The sequence below is a fragment of the Zootoca vivipara genome, chromosome 2 (genome assembly GCF_963506605.1).
Source record: "Zootoca vivipara chromosome 2, rZooViv1.1, whole genome shotgun sequence".
Lineage (NCBI taxonomy): Eukaryota > Metazoa > Chordata > Lepidosauria > Squamata > Lacertidae > Zootoca > Zootoca vivipara.
Genome location: NC_083277.1, coordinates 60,276,437 through 60,295,313, shown reverse-complemented (window position 1 = coordinate 60,295,313; position 18,877 = coordinate 60,276,437). Strand labels below are relative to the sequence as shown.

At 40.3% G+C, this 18,877-nt stretch overlaps 1 protein-coding gene across 4 annotated transcripts in view; it reads left to right on the top strand.

Annotated features, from left to right (window-relative positions):
* SGCD (sarcoglycan delta) overlaps nucleotides 1-18,877 on the top strand; it is a 401,606-nt gene that overhangs the window by 202,873 nt on the left and 179,856 nt on the right. For all 4 annotated transcript variants that reach the window (XM_035105743.2, XM_035105742.2, XM_035105746.2 and 1 more), the window contains one exon: nucleotides 6,788-6,973. In XM_035105743.2, coding sequence (XP_034961634.1) covers nucleotides 6,788-6,973 — 186 coding nt within the window. The remainder of the gene's footprint in view (nucleotides 1-6,787; nucleotides 6,974-18,877) is intronic.

The window sequence follows — 18,877 nt, the reverse complement described above, 5'->3', positions numbered from 1 at the left end:
GTTTAGACAAGTCTACCCAGATGCTTGACAGATTGCAGGTGGCGCTGTGGTGTAAACCACAGAGCCTAGGGCTTGCCGATCAGAAGGTCAGCGGTTCGAATCCCTACGACGGGGTGAGCTCCCATTGCTCGGTCCCAGCTCCTGCCAACCTAGCAGTTAGAAAGCACGTCAAAGTGCAAGTAGATAAATAGGTACCGCTTCGGCGGGAAGGTAAACGGCGTTTCCGTGCGCTGCTCTGGTTTTGCCAGAAGCGGCTTAGTCATGCTGGCCACATGACCCGGAAAAACTGTGGACAAACGTTGGCTCCCTCGGATAGTAAAGTGAGATGAGCGCCGCAACCCCAGAGTCGTTTGCGACTGGACCTAACTGCCAGGGGTCCTTTACCTTTTTTTTTTACCCAGATGCTTAGAAAGTTGAGGTAGTTTTAATCTGTTTTAATATTTTAACTTTTGTGTGTTTTGAAGTAGGGTTTTAAATTGTTCTTCATTTTTTATTATTTTATCTTTTCTTAAACCTCTTTGAGGTTTTTTGTTTGTTTGTTTTTACAATCAAGCAGTGTACAAACTTTATGAAAATAAATAGAAAGCTGCACCAAGCACGCCTGGACAGAGATGAAAGCGAAAGAAGGACCAAGCGGGTCACTAGCAGAAAATCTAGAATTGAGTGTTTCCCAGTAGAACATTTTAAAAACAATCTCAGGCCCAAACAATGCAGTACAGGTAGCAGGATGTTCTAAGGTGGCTCAAATGCTAAGTATAATTGTGCAGGTGTTTATGTCAGCCTGGAACTCTTTAGACCAGTGGTGCCTTGCATTGGAGGAAGCTTGGTGCCATGCTGACTGTGACTGCAACTCCAATTGTATTCAGCCATTCTGGATGCCATCCTCTGGATGCCAACAATGATTTCTCTAAGCCACAAACCCATCCCAATATGGAGTTTTCTGCCCAAGGTTAACTCTTGCAAGGGGTAATGGTTTTCAGGAAATGAAGGGAGGATTTATTTGATGCAGATTGTTTAAACTGTGAATTGCTGAGTGTTTTCATGGATATGGGTGGATTATATTTGCTGCTTGTGTGTTGTATTTTTCCGTCTTGCAGAGTTTGCGCTGCTGTATACATTCATGGTATTCTGCAAAAGAGTGGGAAAGAAACAGTTCATGGGAACGGTAGAACAATCCAATTCACCCCCATCCCAGAGAGCAGTAATCCAGTAATCCAGTGCATATGTGGACTTTGTGCCCTGTCACATATCCTGACTAACCTAGCATGCAAGCATGTTGTGATGCAGAGGACAGCCTCCATGTAAGCTGTGGGAGGAGATAATCTTTTGGGGGGACTTTGGCCAAGAAAAACACTTCAATTTTCAAAGTTACACAGTCTCTGGATGCTTAGATTCCTTTTGAGAAGTTGAACTGTTTGAGAAATATGTCAAGATGTAAACTCTTAACATTTTCCCCGTTCTACTTTGAAGAGGTTATGGATAACAGTAATACCTTCCATTTTTTTCCTGTCTAGCAATGCTCTTTAGGCCTCTTGTCTATAACGCTCCTCAATGCAATAACCACCACTATTCCTTATCCTTTAGAAATGGGGCCAGGGGATGACAAGAAAAATATGCACCAGTTAAAACGTGCATGGTGTGTGCCATCAGTGTAGATCTTTGCCCATGTCCTTATATATTTGAATTAGACCACTAAATCAATTTTCCTGTGCTCCTTGCAGTTTTATTTTATCTTGTTTAGGGCAGAGTTGCTTTCGTTCTTGTTTGCTCTGTGCCAATATAACTTGTGTGTGTTGCAGATTATTTGCCTAAATTGGGCATAGCATTTTCTTCTGTACTTTGGATTAGAATTGAGAGTGGGAGGAGATAAGGAAATATTATCCTGGATACACACAGATTGTTTAGAACTGAAATAGTTTGAAATTAGGACTGGTTGGTTGTGATTTTACTATTTGCATATGAGAACTGGAAAAGCAATTGTTTAGTTCAAAAAGAAAGTTATTGTGTATTGTACAGGAGTTATATTTATGCTCTGAAATCAAAGAAAATCTTGTAACATAGCCCTTGTGTATTTTTCTCCTTACCTTCATCAAAGAACGCTAGTGAGGCAAAAAGAGTGCAAGAACCACACTCTCCAGCTGGTGCTTCATCTATTGAGAACCAGGATATAATTGCTGAAGCTTCTGAGATTATGCACAGGCCACAAGGGTTATGTCCCATGATGCAGCTGAGAGTTTAGTGCCAGTAAAGGGAGCCGGAAGAAAATATTCCATAATCCTTTGGGTCTTACTATAGTGCTCCTCACCACCCCAAGCTGTTGAAATGAGATGGTGAAGTCATAGCTAGCAAGTTTCCAGTCCCCAAACGGCTTTTCCCCCCAATCGCTCAGTCATGCTGAAGAAGCTAGCCACTTCCAGCTTTTGTGTACTAGTTGCTAATGCATTGTTTCGAATTCTTTTGGAGGGGGACTCTGTCTGAATGCTATCCTGTGCCCCTTCCAAATCTGTGATTCTGTTGGCAAGTGGGAACCTATAAGAGGTAACCAGCCAAACCAGTTTGTTTGTTAAGGTCATGACTTTGCTTAGCTAGTCCAAATAGGTGACCATAGAAATAAATGGATGGGCCTTTCATCACCTAGCTGGTAGGCAGGAGAACAATAGCCAGAGTTGTGTGGGTGAACTGGAAGCAAGCTAGAAGCTGGAGAAATGGAGACTTGTTTGCTCTGTGCTGAACTTTGGGTCTTCTCCAGAAACCAAATGGTGAAGCAAGATCTGTTGGGGGTTAATGGTTCTCAAACATCTTTGTACTCAGACATTTTGGCTCCTGATCGCCACAAACCTGGAAGTGAGTGTTTTCAAATGGTTGCAGCTGCAGGAGTCAAACGGACTTCTGGAATGGATTAAGTTTGACAACCAAGTACGACTGTATAGCCACCAAATTAATGACTGACACTTCTGATTAGGTTATGTCTCCCCAGTATTGGAAAAAAAATCTTCGCTTGTTTACAGTTTGTTTTATATCTGAATCAAATGTCCTGGTTTTGACCAACAAAATTCTATATAGATTAGGAGAAGTATCTAAAGGGTGACCTATAAATATGACTTTTAGCAATTATTGTTAGAGAACCAATTGCAGATCACCTCTGCTTTTGGAGATTAGGTGGCTGGGAATGAGAGGGCCTTATCTGTGATGGTACCCCAGTTGTGGGGTACCTTCCCCAGTGACAACTGTATGACAACTGCTCGGTTAACCTTTAGCCACCATTTGAAGACAACTTTATTCTCTAAGTTTTATGGTTGAAGTACCTTTACTTATCACTTCCCTCTTCTGCTAAACAGCGGGTTGGGTGTGGGTGTTACATAGCATAGCAACAAGGGCCTGCTCAGCTGTAGAAGTCTGGTAAAACAACACTGAACGAGTTCCATATATGTGGTTTTGATTTGGTTGAGGAAAGTTGAGGTATTATAGATCTCCACTGGGTGTTGTAGAGTAGATATTCCTTCCACTCAGCTGAAAGGGCTGCCCCTCCTTCTATGTATCACAGCCCCATGAAAATTAATGACTGCCCTTATTTCCACACATCACCCTTCCAGAGAACAGAATGGATGTCATTTGTTTCAGATGTCACAGCTCTAATGTACCCTTTACTTTTGAGATGTTGCTCTGATAACTTTGCTCCCATCACACTATTGCAATGGGATGAATTCATTATTTCCTGGCATTCAGCATGTTCTATCAACTCAGGGAACCATATCAGCGTGTATCTAACAGGCAGCAAAGTGGGTGAAATGCACTCACCCAGGAGCTCACTTGATGGCCTTAGGTAAGTTTTAGCCTTCCACTGGGCATAGTAATATGGGTCTCATAGATAAAGATCACATGGGCTTGTTTTAAGGATTGTGGCTGTAACCTATATGGGGAGTGCTTTAGGCATTGAGGCAAATTGCACCTTAATTCTATTATTTCTTGGAGATGACCTTTGAGCACCAGTGTTTAACAAACCTTGACAACTCAACTTGCTCAAGGTTGACTCAAGTCTGTGCTGAATATTGCATGACCCCCCTAAAACGAACTGTTGAAAACATTCAGTCCAGAGAATGACAGGCAAAACCCTCTTGCATTTGACTCTCAGAAAGGGAAACAACATGAGATGAGCCCACTCTGGAAAAGTAAAGACCAAATTCTTGTTTACTCAGCTAATTTTAAGATTATTAATTTGCCTGACATTTCTTACGTAAAAAATACCAGTTTAAATGTGCGTACATTTGAATATTTGAAATGCTTTAAAGATACACTTAAGGGTAGTAATCTAGATAATTGCTAGGAAATAAGGACTTCTGAGAAGGTAAAATCCATTTCTTAGTGCAGTGGCGGTCAATTGGTGGTCTACTACCATATATGATTGGTTGGTGGGTGGATTGATTGATTTTTGTGCTCCTCACTCCCTTCTGCAGCGCCTCAAGTGATAGAAATGGGAAAATTCTAGCAACCATCTTGTCCACTGATGAATGGAATCTGTCCCTTCCACATATTACATGGTCAAAAGGAGTGCAAGTGTCAAGTGCATGGAAAGAGACAAAAATGTTACTTGGCTGTTCCATACAAAATGTGTGAAAGAAGCAATGATGTTTTTCTCTGATTGCCCACCATTTCCTCTCCCGTTGCAGCCCCCCACTTTGCCACATCCAAAGCATTTCCTGAGAATTCCTTTATGCTCAGGAGATAATGTTTTGGAAGGCTTAGGGGCTGCAGTTGGGAGAAGAGAGCAGGGAATTCCTTCTGCATGGATACAACCCGTGGTATAATATATATAATATGCACAAGCTTCCCCCCCCCATTTGTAGTGGAGCCAGATTACGCAAAGATAACCAGATCAAGAAATCAACATTTCCCAGTGCTTTAGGCTTCTTATCTAGCATTACACCATCTAATTGCAAAGCATACTTCAAATAAGTCATCATGCAGGGATTTTAAGCACTTTAGTTTCATCCTTCTTACCTATTTCTATAAGAGGTGGCTGTTGAAGGAGAGGTTGTGTAGAATTGTTGTAAACTAATCAGAAGGGTTTTGTGCAGCACTTGTTTTGTTCAGCAAACATTCCTATCTGCTATTTAAAAAAGTATTAAGCAGTGATAGTAAACAAGCAGGCAGTTTAACATTCATATAGATTCAAGTGAACTACTATGATATGCAAGTGATAGTGTTCTCTTTCAGACTCTGAAAGTATTATGTAACACATTATATAGGTTTTATACTATTTTCACTGTCCTGGCTTTCACCAAAGGATTATAATAATTGTACTCGATAAAGTACTGAGAATCCTATTAGAAATCCATAGTTGGCTCGTTCCCAATATTCCCTGATAAGTGGAAATAATATTAAATCAGTATGAGTAGATGTCACTTGAAATACATAGCTATTCAAACAGAACTGGTTTTGCCCGGTATTTCATCATTATGTAGGTCTTTGCTGCTATCTTAGAACCCATGTCTTAGACCAGCTATGATGCTGATCTCAAAGGATAGGTAGGGAAGAAAGCAAAACATGGTCCACACAGCATTTATTATTGCATGTGTGAAGATCTGTTTGCAGCCTTCAAGCCAGGGTAAACTCAATGAGTTGTGCCTGTGTAATCAAACCAGGACAACCTCAAAAGTTCTTGAGCTTTAAGGAACCCCCCCCCCCCAATTGTTGAGGTGTTTTTTTTGGAGGAAACTTGAAAGTTGTTGAGCCAAAAAAAGAAGAAGCAATTTTTCAATTGACTTGCCTAAGATCTAGGACAAAGTACCACCTTTTGGGAATTCCCCCTGGACATCACTTCTGCCTTTGAAATCCAGGTAATGCCTGGGAAAATCTGGATGTATGGCAGCCCTACAATACTACTATTAAAAATCACAATTAGAATTAGAATTTGGTGTAACCAAGTGGCTTCATACAGTGTCTTGGTAATACTGCAAGGAGGAGGTCAATATTATTATTCCTGTTCTGAGATAGATTGAGAGAATATGGCTGAAGTAAGAGCAGTTGCACAATTTGAGCTGTATACACCTTCCCATTTACTCTGCACCTAGTTCTCTCCTACCAATGATTTGGGAAACAGTATACACCTAACATTGTAGCTATACAATCGATATCTATCCTGTCATTCCTTATGAAATGCTGTATTTTGATGCACTTTTTTCGAATCAGCTTCAGTCCAAATTGAGAAAAAGAATAACCTAGCTGTGTTTTAATGTGTATACACTCTCATTTAAGAACCAAAATTATGAGATATCTGCCTTCAGTGTGCATGAGTGGCTAGAGAAACATTGCATACTAAGATTGCTTCAGGGAAAGAATCCCAAGTACCATTCCTCTGTGCCAGGAATAATTTTATTTGATATGATTTTTTTGTGAATTAAAGCCTCAGAGAAGTAATATTGCATCCTCAAAACAAAGTGCTGAACTCAACTCCTTTTTGCAAAATGCATGCAAAATTTTCCCCTTAGGATTTTGAGGAGCCCTAGAGTGCCCGCCTTGCAAAAACCTGGAGCTGCTAAGAAATACATTTCAGATGAGTTTTTTTAATGGGAAATTTCTCTGTGATTTGAAAAGTATATAATATACCTGCATTATAATTAACTGTATATAAAATAAACTGAGGGATAATATAACAACAAACTAGAGGGAGACATTTTATCCAGCAGGTATTTGCAAAATCCTTTACGTATGAGCATTGTCTTCTAATTGTCTGTGTTTATCCTGCAGCTTAACTTATACCTTTTTGTTTGGTTGTGGTTTTTTCCAGATGCCTCAGGAACAGTACGCACATAGAAGCACCATGCAAAGCTCAGAAGGACCCCATGTATACAAAGTGGGCATTTATGGCTGGCGCAAGAGGTGCCTCTATTTCTTTGTGCTACTCCTAATGATTTTAATTCTGGTGAACCTTGCTATGACCATCTGGATTCTCAAGGTTATGAACTTCACAATTGTAAGTAGAGGATGCTACATTTGAAGTATATTTTGCTTTAATGTTAGCACATAACAGCTGCAGTGCTATAACGTTTTGGGGTCCCAAGTACACACATGAGTCCACCATATCAGAATAATCTAAAGCTGGAGGAAAATGTAGAAAGCATAGTTGTTTCAGTTTCCAAAGATCTGCATATTACTTCTTCAAAAACTACAAATCCTAGTTGCCAGCATAGGGAAAGTTACTGTTATCTATCTTCCTCTGACCATATAGAAACAATCTTAAAATCTGTCCATAAGCCAAGGCTTATTGCAGATAAGAAACTTTGTATAAATAACTTTCCTTCCTATGCAGGTTCATATTGGTTTTCCCGGGCAAACAGGACCTGAAAGGTGCATGAAACAAGTTTTACTTTTGTTCTTAAAAGGAAATATACTGCTGTATGCAGTGGAAGAGAATGGAGTGTGATGTCATTCAGCTTTAAATAAAATCTACTCTACACACTATTCCCCAGAGAATCATACAATAAAATCGGTTCGTTGTTTAAGAGCATGAAACTTCTTCAGAAAGAAGAGAATACATTCCTATCACAAATCTGTAAAGGTGGTTTTCATTGGCTGGTTTATGAGAAGTAACAGTGTTGGGTTTTTTGTTTCTTTGTAGAAGACTCTCGTATTATAGTGCGTCTGCTCCCTTTCCTTTCACTTCCCTTCTTTCTATTGAAGGGCAGATCAGGTCACCTATCTTGTTGTGGAAACCAGTGGGATATTGTTTAAAATGATGAATTGCACTTCATCCTCACTGAAGAGATAAACCCACAGTAAGCTCCTGCAATACAGAGTGATCGTACTGTATAAAGTTGTGCAGGAACCCGCAAGATGCTGTGGTGACTTCTTCTGAATTATTATTTTTTGGGCTAATATGTAACAATACTCCAAACAGTATGCCATATGTTCACAAGCTTTTAAGCCAGATTCTTCAGGCCTTACCAGATGGTTTTAGTTTTGTATAATCATTATACTGTTGTGCAGGTCTCAGATACTTGTTTCTGCACTTCTGGTACAAAGATGTTTCATTTTCCCTAGTGTTTCGTCTCCAGTATTTTGTGATGGGGGTATTTTTTTCCCTTCCTCATAACCCTGCTGCTATGTCAGTTGCCAGAGACAGTGGCATGTGGAATGGCACAGGCATCTATTCGATGGTGTCCATGACATCACTGATGCAATATTGTAGCACTTTGTTGTGGTCCATTTCAACTCTTCTGATAGGTTGAAAGCTGCACCATGCCTGAGACCTATGGTGAGCCATGCATTGAATTATTCTAAGGCTCACTTACTCAATAACTAAGGAGAAAGCCATCAGCAGAGAGTTCAGAAGAAAAATCTTCCATATTTACTGCTGGATTTCAACTATATATACATATACATACTTTGACAGGAATGATCAACATGTAAAGTTGAAGTCACTTACCGCAACAAGGGAAGAATCATCTACTATAGGAAATAAAACTTTTTTTCAAGGCTTCCCCTTCCCTCTTTTCCTTATGCCTGTTTATCAGCACTTATTACACCCTTGAGCTTTTTCCAGCAGAATGTTTGTTGTGCTCATTAAAATACAATGAGCACTTATTGGGTATAATGAGCACTCATTGTATTTTAATGAGTGGCACCACTGTCCTGTGGTGCTGAACTCATTCAAGCTTTCTGGGGTAGCCTCAGGGATGAAAGAGAAATGCCTGCACTTTAAAAACATGTAGGACTATTCAGTTTTACCTGCTTTGGGAATGGCTTTCCACCCATTAATGACTTTTATATGCAGGGATGCTGGTAGCACTGTGGTCTAAACCACAGAGCCTAGGGCTTGCTGATCAGAAGGTCGGCATTTCGAATCCCCGCGACGGGGTGAGCTCCCATTGTTCGGTCCCAGCTCCTGCCAACCTAGCAGTTCAAAAGCATGTCAAATCCCTCATGGCTTGGATTTATGGACTACTTGAAATGAGGCTGCACTTAAAATTTTAATACTGTATTTTAATCTGTATTTTAATTAATTGTTTTTATGTTTTATTGTAATTCTGTTGGTGTGAGCCGCCCGGAGCCCGGTTTTTGACTGGGGAGGGCGGGGTATAAATAAAAATTTATAATTATTATTATTATAAGTGCAAGTAGATAAATAGGTACTGCTCCAGCAGGAAGGTAAATGGCATTTCTGTGTGCTGCTCTGGTTCACCAGAAGTGGCTTTGTCATGCTGGCCACATGACCTGGAAGCTGTCTGCGGACAAACAGCAGCTCCCTTGGCCTATAGAGCGATATGAGCACGCAACCCCAGAGTTGTTCGCGACTGGACCTAACGGTCAGGGGTACCTTTACCTTTATGCAGGTATTCAAGGGCATTATTTAGTCTGTATCTGACCCACTGCCAGTATTTCCCTTTTCTGCAGTAACTGCATTTAGCCTGATAGAAGGCTTGAACTTTGAGACTGTCTCCAGGATCTTAACACGCAGTAGATGCTCTCCGGATGGAGGGTAACAACTTATGGAGTTTGGTGCTGAGATGGAGACATCTGGGGTGGGGTTAGGCTTCCTAGCTTATAAAACAATGTTATTAAATTAATAATTTTGGTGTGGCTCTTATCATTCTGCATCTGAGGTGCCCCCCTGCCTTTAAGCTAGTTGCTTATTATAAAGCTTTATATTTTATAGACTGGTGCCTATGTGATATACCGAGGGACGCGCGTGGCGCTGTGGTCTAAATCCCTGAGCCTCTTGTGCTTGCTGATCAGAAGATCAGCGGTTCAAATCTGCATGACAGTGGTGAGCTCCCATTGCTCTGTTATAGCGTCTGCCAGCCTAGCAGTTCAAAAGCATACCAGTTCAAGTAGATAAATATGTACCGCTGCGACGGGAAAGTTAACTGTGTTTCCAGGCGCTCAGGCACTCGTCACAATCTCCTGTTGTGCCAGAAGCGGTTTAGTCATGATGGCCACATGACCTGGAAAGCTGTCTATGGACAAGCGCCGGGTCCCTCAGCCTGAAAAGCGAGATGAGATGGGGGCGGGGCTTAGAATTTGAAGTACTCTCCTTGCTTGACTATTCTGACCATATATGAAACAGGTTCAAAAACCTTCAAGTAGGGTCCTACACAAAATAGGATTTGCATCCCCATCTCTACAGCTCTCCATCAGCACTTCCTTTCCCAGGAGAGAAGGAAGTCCCATCTTGAGGAAGCAGGCAACAGATGGCAGAAAAATAGTAGAATATGTCTCTTTGGCTGCAAATGGCATGCTTCACATGCCATTTCCTGCCAAGCGCCATGGGCCTGACTACAAGTAGAGTGTGCCATTTACAGTCAATAAGAGGCTGGTGTTCCCTATGCCCATCAGCTGCCTGTTTCTCATCCTGCTTCCCACAAGAGAAATGCTCTCCTGCCCCCTGCTTTGGGAAACTCTGAACTCACAGGGAGGCAGGGAAAGTGGTGGATGTAGTGAGGTTTGCAAAAACACAAAATGGTATTTTGGGTGTTCAGGTTAAGCATATTTTAAGGCTTTAGTTTTGATTATTATTATTTTACTCAGGTATTTATCTCAAATGCTTTAAAGAATCAATTAATCTTCAGAGTGAGGTAGAGGAGGCTCAGCCACCCCTTCCTATGAGACATGGTGGGTTTCAGTCATAGGATCTAAAATGTTTCACATGATGATATCCTTCAATGGATCATTTGTGTTGGTGGTGTGAAACTGATTAAGCATTTTTATTCCACCCAGGAAAATATATCGCAGTTCAAATAAAGAGGTACTGTACTTTCTGCACTGGTTTGCAAAGCTGAGACCAATTTGCATTTGTGGCATTAAAGAAAACAATAGACATATTAATCACCTAAGTCCTGAATACTGTTTGCAAGCAAACTTTCAAATTAAAAGTACCTGATGAGCAAGGCAAAAAGGAAACGATGGAAGCTGCAATCCTTTGCCCAGTTACATGTAACTAGGACTCACTGAACTCAGTGGGACTCCCTTCCAAATAAATATGCACACTGTCAGGCTATAATTTCTGTATTAAAGCTGAAATTTATATTTAAATGTTCTTAAATAGAATGCTGATTTGCACTATATAAATGCCAACTGTAGTATTATTATCTTGCTTTATTTCATAGGTGAAAATGAGCTTTGGTTAGGAAGAGTTATTTTTAATACAATTACTCCCTCTTGTGTGTAAACTACCTGCCACGTTTTAATTATGCAAGAACAGTAGGTGAATAATGTAGCGGCAAAGATGGATTGGAGATTAAAAATTCCATCCAGGTCACTTTCTCTAATTATTGAAAGTAATGGGGTTTGTTTTAATTATTTTTTTCATTAAAAATTCCTTCTAAATGAAATACGATCATGCAGCTAGTGCTCCCCTGTTAATGATTTCTCTTGGGCCACCTTAAGAATAAATAATATTTTTTCTTTGACGGCACTGCCATAGAGGGAAATGCTTCAGTCTTTTAGCTTAAAGTTCTGTCTCCTGTAATAATAGCCAAAATCAATTGGCTAAAACTAGTCAGCTGATGCCATGCACTGAAACCTCTGTATTGGAGCCTCTGTACTGGCATAATTTCTGCAAGAATTATGTATTATCCACACTCATTGCCCTATTCTCTGCAAAATAGTTCTGGGGAGAAGTCTATCCAGTAGATCCCATAATCTGAGCCTTGGTTATATAAAATTCCCTAGCTATATACAGTTATTCTGCCTTCACAAGATTACCATCACATGAAGGAGAGAGCAGGCCTGTGCTCTCTGGCCCCATCTTTGTGTTGTGTCTTTGTCATCTGGCTCAGCCATGTTCAATGTGTTGGGGATGTGTGATTTATAGCTTGATTACACAGGGTTGTAAATTCCATATGGATCCCTCTTAAATAGAACAGGCTCTCCTCTTCTCTTCAAAATTCTCTTCCATTCTATGGATGGCTGGGCTGGGCTGGCAAGAATACAGCAGTGAGGGGCAGAGCCGACAAAGATGACCATGCTCTTCTCCTCATGTGATGGGGGTTTTGTTCCTTGACTTTTTGTTTTTTTCTAAATCTCCTCCAATATAGATGCAAAGGCCACTCTTTCCTCTAGTGCTGTGTTCAGGGCAGCCTGAAAATTTTCTTACCTGTTTGCTTATGTTGACTGGCCAAAGGTACGAACATTTACACAACACACTTGAATATCAGCTTTGTTTAAATATGTTTTTTGTGTGGAAAGCTGAGTATATTTACATTGCAGTCAATAGCTCCACATTGCTATGCAACCTTACACTCAGGTTATCCTACTCACCTTCTTATATTTTAAGTCCTTACAAATATCAGAAACCTACATCTAATGTCATCAGATAACAAATCCCTAATTATTCTTGCAGCTTGAATTGTATTGCATGTGAATCTTACCCTGTTACAATTTCTCCTTACCTTCTGCCCTTTGATATATCTGTAATAAAACCTTTTGGTGCTTGGACAAAGTTAATTTCAGGTTTTAAGATTCTAATACTCATGGGCTGACCACTGTTTCTTCTTATTGTACAGTTACTACCTCTGCAAGAATATTACTGTTATCATGCTTAGCTAGCTTACTTGGGTCAAAACAAAAGGAATACAAGCTTAACTCACAAAACAGCATAATCCCCAAAACATCCTAGTTAAGATATAGTTATAGTACCTATTTATGTATCTACACATTAAAATTAAAACTCCTGCATACCAATTTTTGATTTAGGCAAGTCTCTTAGGTATGTAGAGCCTCTGGACAATGACAGTCCAGGATCATGCCTCTCCTGTGACCTTGGATAACTGATTCCTGCTAGGGCCAAACTAGTTAAAACATTATTCACATAATCATGAGCAGTTGTGTGAATTGCTTTAAGTGCACTGGGTACTTGGATCCATGCTCTGCCCATGATTTACATTTGAACAAAAGCTCCATTCACAGTAATGGATGCTTTTCTTCCAATGCAGGTAGCAAATATTGTGTGGATGGTGTCTTCAAAGGTTTGGTCATTAGAATAATGAGCACTTGATTAGATCAGTAATGGACAGAATATAGATTGCCATCTACTAATAGATCTCTGGCTGATTTGCAGTAGATCAACAACAGTTTATGGTTTCTAATACTGCAGCAACAAGTAAAATTGCCAATAATCATCACCATCATCATTTGCTGTGGTTCATCTTATGTGAAATGCTTGCTCTCCACTTTAATGATCATTGCCTGTCAAATATGAGTATTAATTAATTGCCTATGACCAGGTTTTGTGCAGCTCTGTGTTAGAATTTGTGATCTGTACTAAGTGCGTTGTAGGGGTGTGGGTGTATGTGGGGTGTATCAGTATATACCTATATGAAGATTATTGCATATGGAGATTACCCCAGTTTTGCTCATGAGGATACGGATTACCAGTTAGTGCACAGCCTATCATTTTACACATTGCACTTGCAAAGTGTATCTTACAGTCTACTGTAAGACAGTTAACATTTTCCTTTAACCCAATGAACAAACTCCCTTATGGATTTTAAATTGGTAGGAAACAGGCAATTGTACGGTAAAGGAATACAGCATGAAGGAGGTGCTGTAAAGCCTTCTGCAATATGTCATATGGTGTTGGACATTGATATGAGAAATGTTGATGGGTATGAGATCAGTCTAATATTGCCTGTTGATCTATCTGGAAAAATCCACCAATGGATGACCTATTCCATCATAAAGATAGGGCTGTATGTATGTGTGTTCATTACACACAGCATGAAAATATGTTAAAAGAAGACCTTTAAAGGAACAATTCCTTTAAAGGGGGCTGGCGCCACTCTGGAATATATATAGCTCAGCTGTTCAGTACTAAGAAACTAGAGTGAACAGTAGCTCAAGTTTCATTTATAACATTTTGTACATTCTTCTGTGTCACTTGAAGCATATAGCAGACCCTAAACACCGTACAAGACTTGGAATAGACACTGACTGTTTGGAAAGGTGTTTAAACTGACCTTAAAGAAATAGTGAAAAATGCTTGGAATTTTATTATGATTATTATTTAACAGCATGTTAAAGAGCTGTTAAGGAGACTGGGGCAAAGCAATGTAGCTTTTCAAGAGAAGAAATGTCATGTACTACAGGTTTTGCAGTTTTATTCTTTGCGTGCATGGTTAATATGTTGTAAGCAACCATAATCTCTGTGGATGATCAAATCTGGTTCAAAGCAGACATTAGACAGCCCAATGCATTACCCTACAATGATTTGATTATTATTATTTATTTATTATATGTGCATACCACCCTATACCCGCAGGTCTTGGGGCAGTTCACAGAATAAAATCATTATATAAAAGCACCCTTTATGCACCCTTTTAAAATGTAAAGTGCTGTTTGCCATGCCTTGTTGTTTCCAATGCAAGGACGCAGATGGCACCTTGGTCTACACCATTGAGCCTCTTGGGCTTGCCAATCGTAAGGTTAACAGTTTGAATCCGCACAATGGGGTGAGCTCCCATTGCTTTGTCCAAGCTCCTGCTGACCTAGCAGTTCGAAAGCATACAGGTGCAAGTAAATAAACACCACTGTGACAAGAAGGTAAACTGTGTTTCCATGCACTCTGGGACTCATCACGATCTCCCGTTGCACCAGAAGCGGTTTAGTCATGCCAGCCACATGACCCAGAAAGCTGCCTGCAGACAAACACTGGCTCCGTTGGCCTGAAAGCAGAGATGAGAGCCACACCCCTTAGTTGCATTTGACTGGACTTAACTGTCCAGGGGTCCTTTACCTTTACCTTGCTTCCAATGTTTGGCATTCCTCGACCTTCTTCACTTCTGCTTACCTGTGGAATTGCTGCCTGCTTTTGATCCTGCTTATTGTCTTCTTTAACCCCATATCAAGCTCTGGTCCCCACTTCGTCTGACTATTGGGTCACCAAGTTGTTTTTCATTGTGGTGCTTTTGGGTGCTCTGTGATTTATGGCATTTGTCCTATTCCCCCCCCCCAAAAAAAAAACAGCAGATCATCTTTTCATTTTAAGGGGGGGAATGTTATACCCACAATTTTGTGTGTGGCTTCTTAAAGATCAACCTATGATGGCTAGAGTTCTTTTTTAAAAAAACAACAACTGAGTGCAGTTTTTTTTGTTTTGTTTAATGAGCAGAAGTGGTTTGTTTAATTCACTCATTCCCCCCCCCCAAATTCTAGTTTTTGTTTGTTTGCTACTTTCATGTTACCTGAACTTTCTATACAGGTGCAGGAGTGCATTATGTCTGCCCTTAATTAAGCTGCTGCTTTCCATTTTGAGTGCTCTCTTCTTCCTCTCGTGGGAAGATAGTAATCATGGGGAGATATATCTAATATATAAAAATGCTGTTTTGCAAGAGAATGGCACAGTCTGTAGACTGGAAGAATGGGGTGTGAGATGGGTTTGGGATAAAATAAGCCACTGTAGTTGAATTTGAAGATACTGATCTCAGCAATATATAAAATGAGTAGGGGATTGATAAAATTCCATACAGCGTCAAGAATTAGGGGATTAATCTAATTACACGCAAGACAGAAAGAAACAGAGATGTGAGCCTACATTCTGATTCCACTTGCTTTGGTATAAGTGGAAATTAACTCCACAGAACTCAGTTGTCAGAACGATGTGAAAGAGAGAGTAGAAGACCTGAGACAAAAAATATCCACTGCTTTGAACTTTACAAATTATGCACATAAAAATGCAGGTACTGTATTCTAATTTGGAAGCAGAATAAATACTATCCTATACATGAGGAGTCTGAGGGGAAAGTCTTCTAGCTTTTTTGAAATTCATTTTCATTGGGGAATTAATAAAGGGAGTAAAGACCAAGGAAGGGTTGTCTTTAATATAAACTCAAAATAGCACAGTGAAAGGTCATTTCTTTAAATATGTTGCCTGGGTGCACCCTCAAGCACCATAGCATTAATTGAAAATAGCTAGCTCTGTTTTTGTTGCTTCCCCACCCTGCCAAAACAGATTAGTTCCTCTTTGTGCCAAACTTTTAAGCTGTCAGGCCTATGGAATCATAGTTTTCAACACTAATGTTAAAAGCAAATGGCAAAATAAATTACATATTGTGTTGTACAGAACACAACTGGATTTTAAAGCCTTAAATGACTGGGTGTCAGATTACCTGAAGGACCTCCTCCTTCCATATATCCCTACCTGCTCCTTCACCAGAGGCTTTTCTCCAGATTCCCCTGCCTGATAAGTTGAGGCATCTGCCCACTAGGAAGAAGCCCTTGGTAGTGGTGGCGCTTCTCTTAGGGAACAGCCTCCCCAGAGAGATTTTCCTGCCTCCTAAGTTATGATATTTTTGTGTCAGTGAAAATATTTTTATTTTCCCCAATTTTAAATTTTCAGGGCATTTTAGATTTAACAATACTTAGTATTTTTCTTTTTGCTGGGTTCATTAAGCAGTATGAAAACGTGGTGGTGATGATGATGATAATTAATAATATAGGTGTAAGCTCTAAAAACCTTACCAACATGTGACAGAGACAATTTGTTTTGCAAGTTTTCTGTCCTGCCCTTCATCATAACCCAGCTCAGGGTGCATAAAAACAATTTGAAATATGATAAACAGAAACACGCACTTAAAAAATGAACCAGCTCATATACCCTCTTATCTGCCCCTGCGCAGGTTGACTAAAAATCATGTGGCCACCAATTGACATACAGCAAGGAGAATGCCCCAGAGCTTGGAAGCCATTGGTAAGAAAGACCCCCCCCCCCGAGCTCCTTTCATATCATGCAGAGATGGCAATACTGGAAGAGCCTTACCAAATGGTCTCAAAGTCCAGGCAGAAAATATGGGGAGAGTTGATCCAGCTGGGTTGCAGGCTTTATACGATCAAACATATTACCTTGATTTGGACTCAGTGATGAACAGGCAATCAGTGCATTGGTTTCCATATAGTAGCCATTTTTTAAAAAATGTGTGTGACCATAATGCCCAATAATGTTAGAACACATGTCAGTGAAACACAGGGCCAGTGAGTGAAGAAGTAGTAGCAATTTGAAGGGATAGCAAGCATGGGAAGATGACAGAAGCAGCACAGCCAGAGATTTATCAAAATGTGTAAGTCTGTATTCAGTTTATCATCATCATCATCAAACCACAACAAAGCCCTGGGGGTAGTCAAATTGGTGAGCCGTAAGCCCACCAGGTTGATTTCTAAGTCCCATGATTCTCGTTCCCATAAGCAGAAGTCTGGAAGAGCATTATGAACTCATTACAGGGTGCCACATCACTTCTACCCTCCTCTGGGGTAGGTTCACGGGTATGGCAGAAGGAGATAGATCTGCCCATGTAATGCCCACCTGGTGGAAACTCTAGCTCACATAGACTTTAAATGTAAAATGTATGATGATCTCCACCAACAATTCCTAGACCAACTATGTATCCCAATATGGAAACCAGAGACAGAGAACATACGCTTCTTATTACAGGGGAGAGACCAGGAGCTCACCAAGATAGTAGCTAAGTTTCTGTATTTGATTTTTTGCCGCCGAAGTACGTTACAGGATCCTGCCCTTGCTGGAGACCCACAGAGGTGAAATAGATTGCTTGCCTCTTCTTCCCTTTGGCAAGTGACTGTACTGTTGAAATGGCGACGAGATCACACTGGCCTATTTATTTTGAATGTTTGTAAGTGATGCCAATAGTTCCACTCATGGGTGGCTATTTGCTCCAGCTGAAGCTTCTGTGAATGCAAAGGGGAGGGATGTTATTTTCACCAATCCCCTTTTTTCTTATGCAGCATCACACACAACTTCCACACTTTTCCAAAGGGTCCTTCAACCCTCTGGAGCAGTTCTGGCAGTGCAGGATGCAGCAGGGGGAAGGAGGAATCAGCAAAAAGTGCTCCCCCATCAGTTTGTGAGTAATCAAAAGAGCCTTCTGTGAGTGAAAGGTAACAATTAGATATAACCCAATATTAGGATTTGGCTCTACAGCCAAAATTACTAGGTTACACTAAACTTAATGACAGCTTTTCCCTAGCACTGTTTACTTGAGAGAAAGAGGATTTTGTCCCAAATTCATAATGAAAGATTACAATGCCAAAAAAAATGCATATCGGTCATAATGAGAGGTTTGCACACTGGTCTTTTACAATTGCTTGCCCTTTCTGTTTTGACTTGGCCTAATACTAATGCAATAAAACAGTGTGCTACTGAAAGTTGTAGTGAATTAATCTAGAGCTTCAGCCTCATAAGGAGTTCAGATCTGTTATGACAAGGGAAGAGAATTGTTGTGCGGTGGTGATCACTATTTGCATTGCATTAAGATCCTTAGACCAAGTAAAAATAAAGGCGCAGACCATTATAAAAGGTCAGTGTGCAAACATTCATTCTTATTGTTGCTGGAAAATATATATATTTGTAATTGCCACAACAAATTTCATTATTTCTCTGGCCTTGGGTTAGTGGAAAGGGTTGTAATTTAGCCGAACTAATAAGCAGAGTTGTGTTTTAGATAGCGATAGTTTCTAATAATATACTGTAACATTTCTACAGTAAATGAACGTTATCCCAAGCTGCACTGTAATTTGTTGACAGTGCCATAAATGCTGCTGAAGGAACATAGGCCATTTGTGTGGTTATTTAAAAATTGAGTCCAGAAGCCCATAAGAACTACCACTGTCCACAAACATCATCCAAATGGTCTATGGCAGGGATGCACAACCTGCAGCCATCCAGATGTTTCTGGACTACAACTCCCATCAGCCCCAGCCAGCATAGCCAGTGATCAGGGATGATGGGAGATGTAGTCCAACAACATCTGGAGGGTGTCAGGTTGTGCACCCCTGATCTATGGCATGTCCACATGAAATATTCATATTGCTTTTATAATTCCAATTCTATATTACAATTGCTACCTACAACAGGCAGAAAAATGTATTT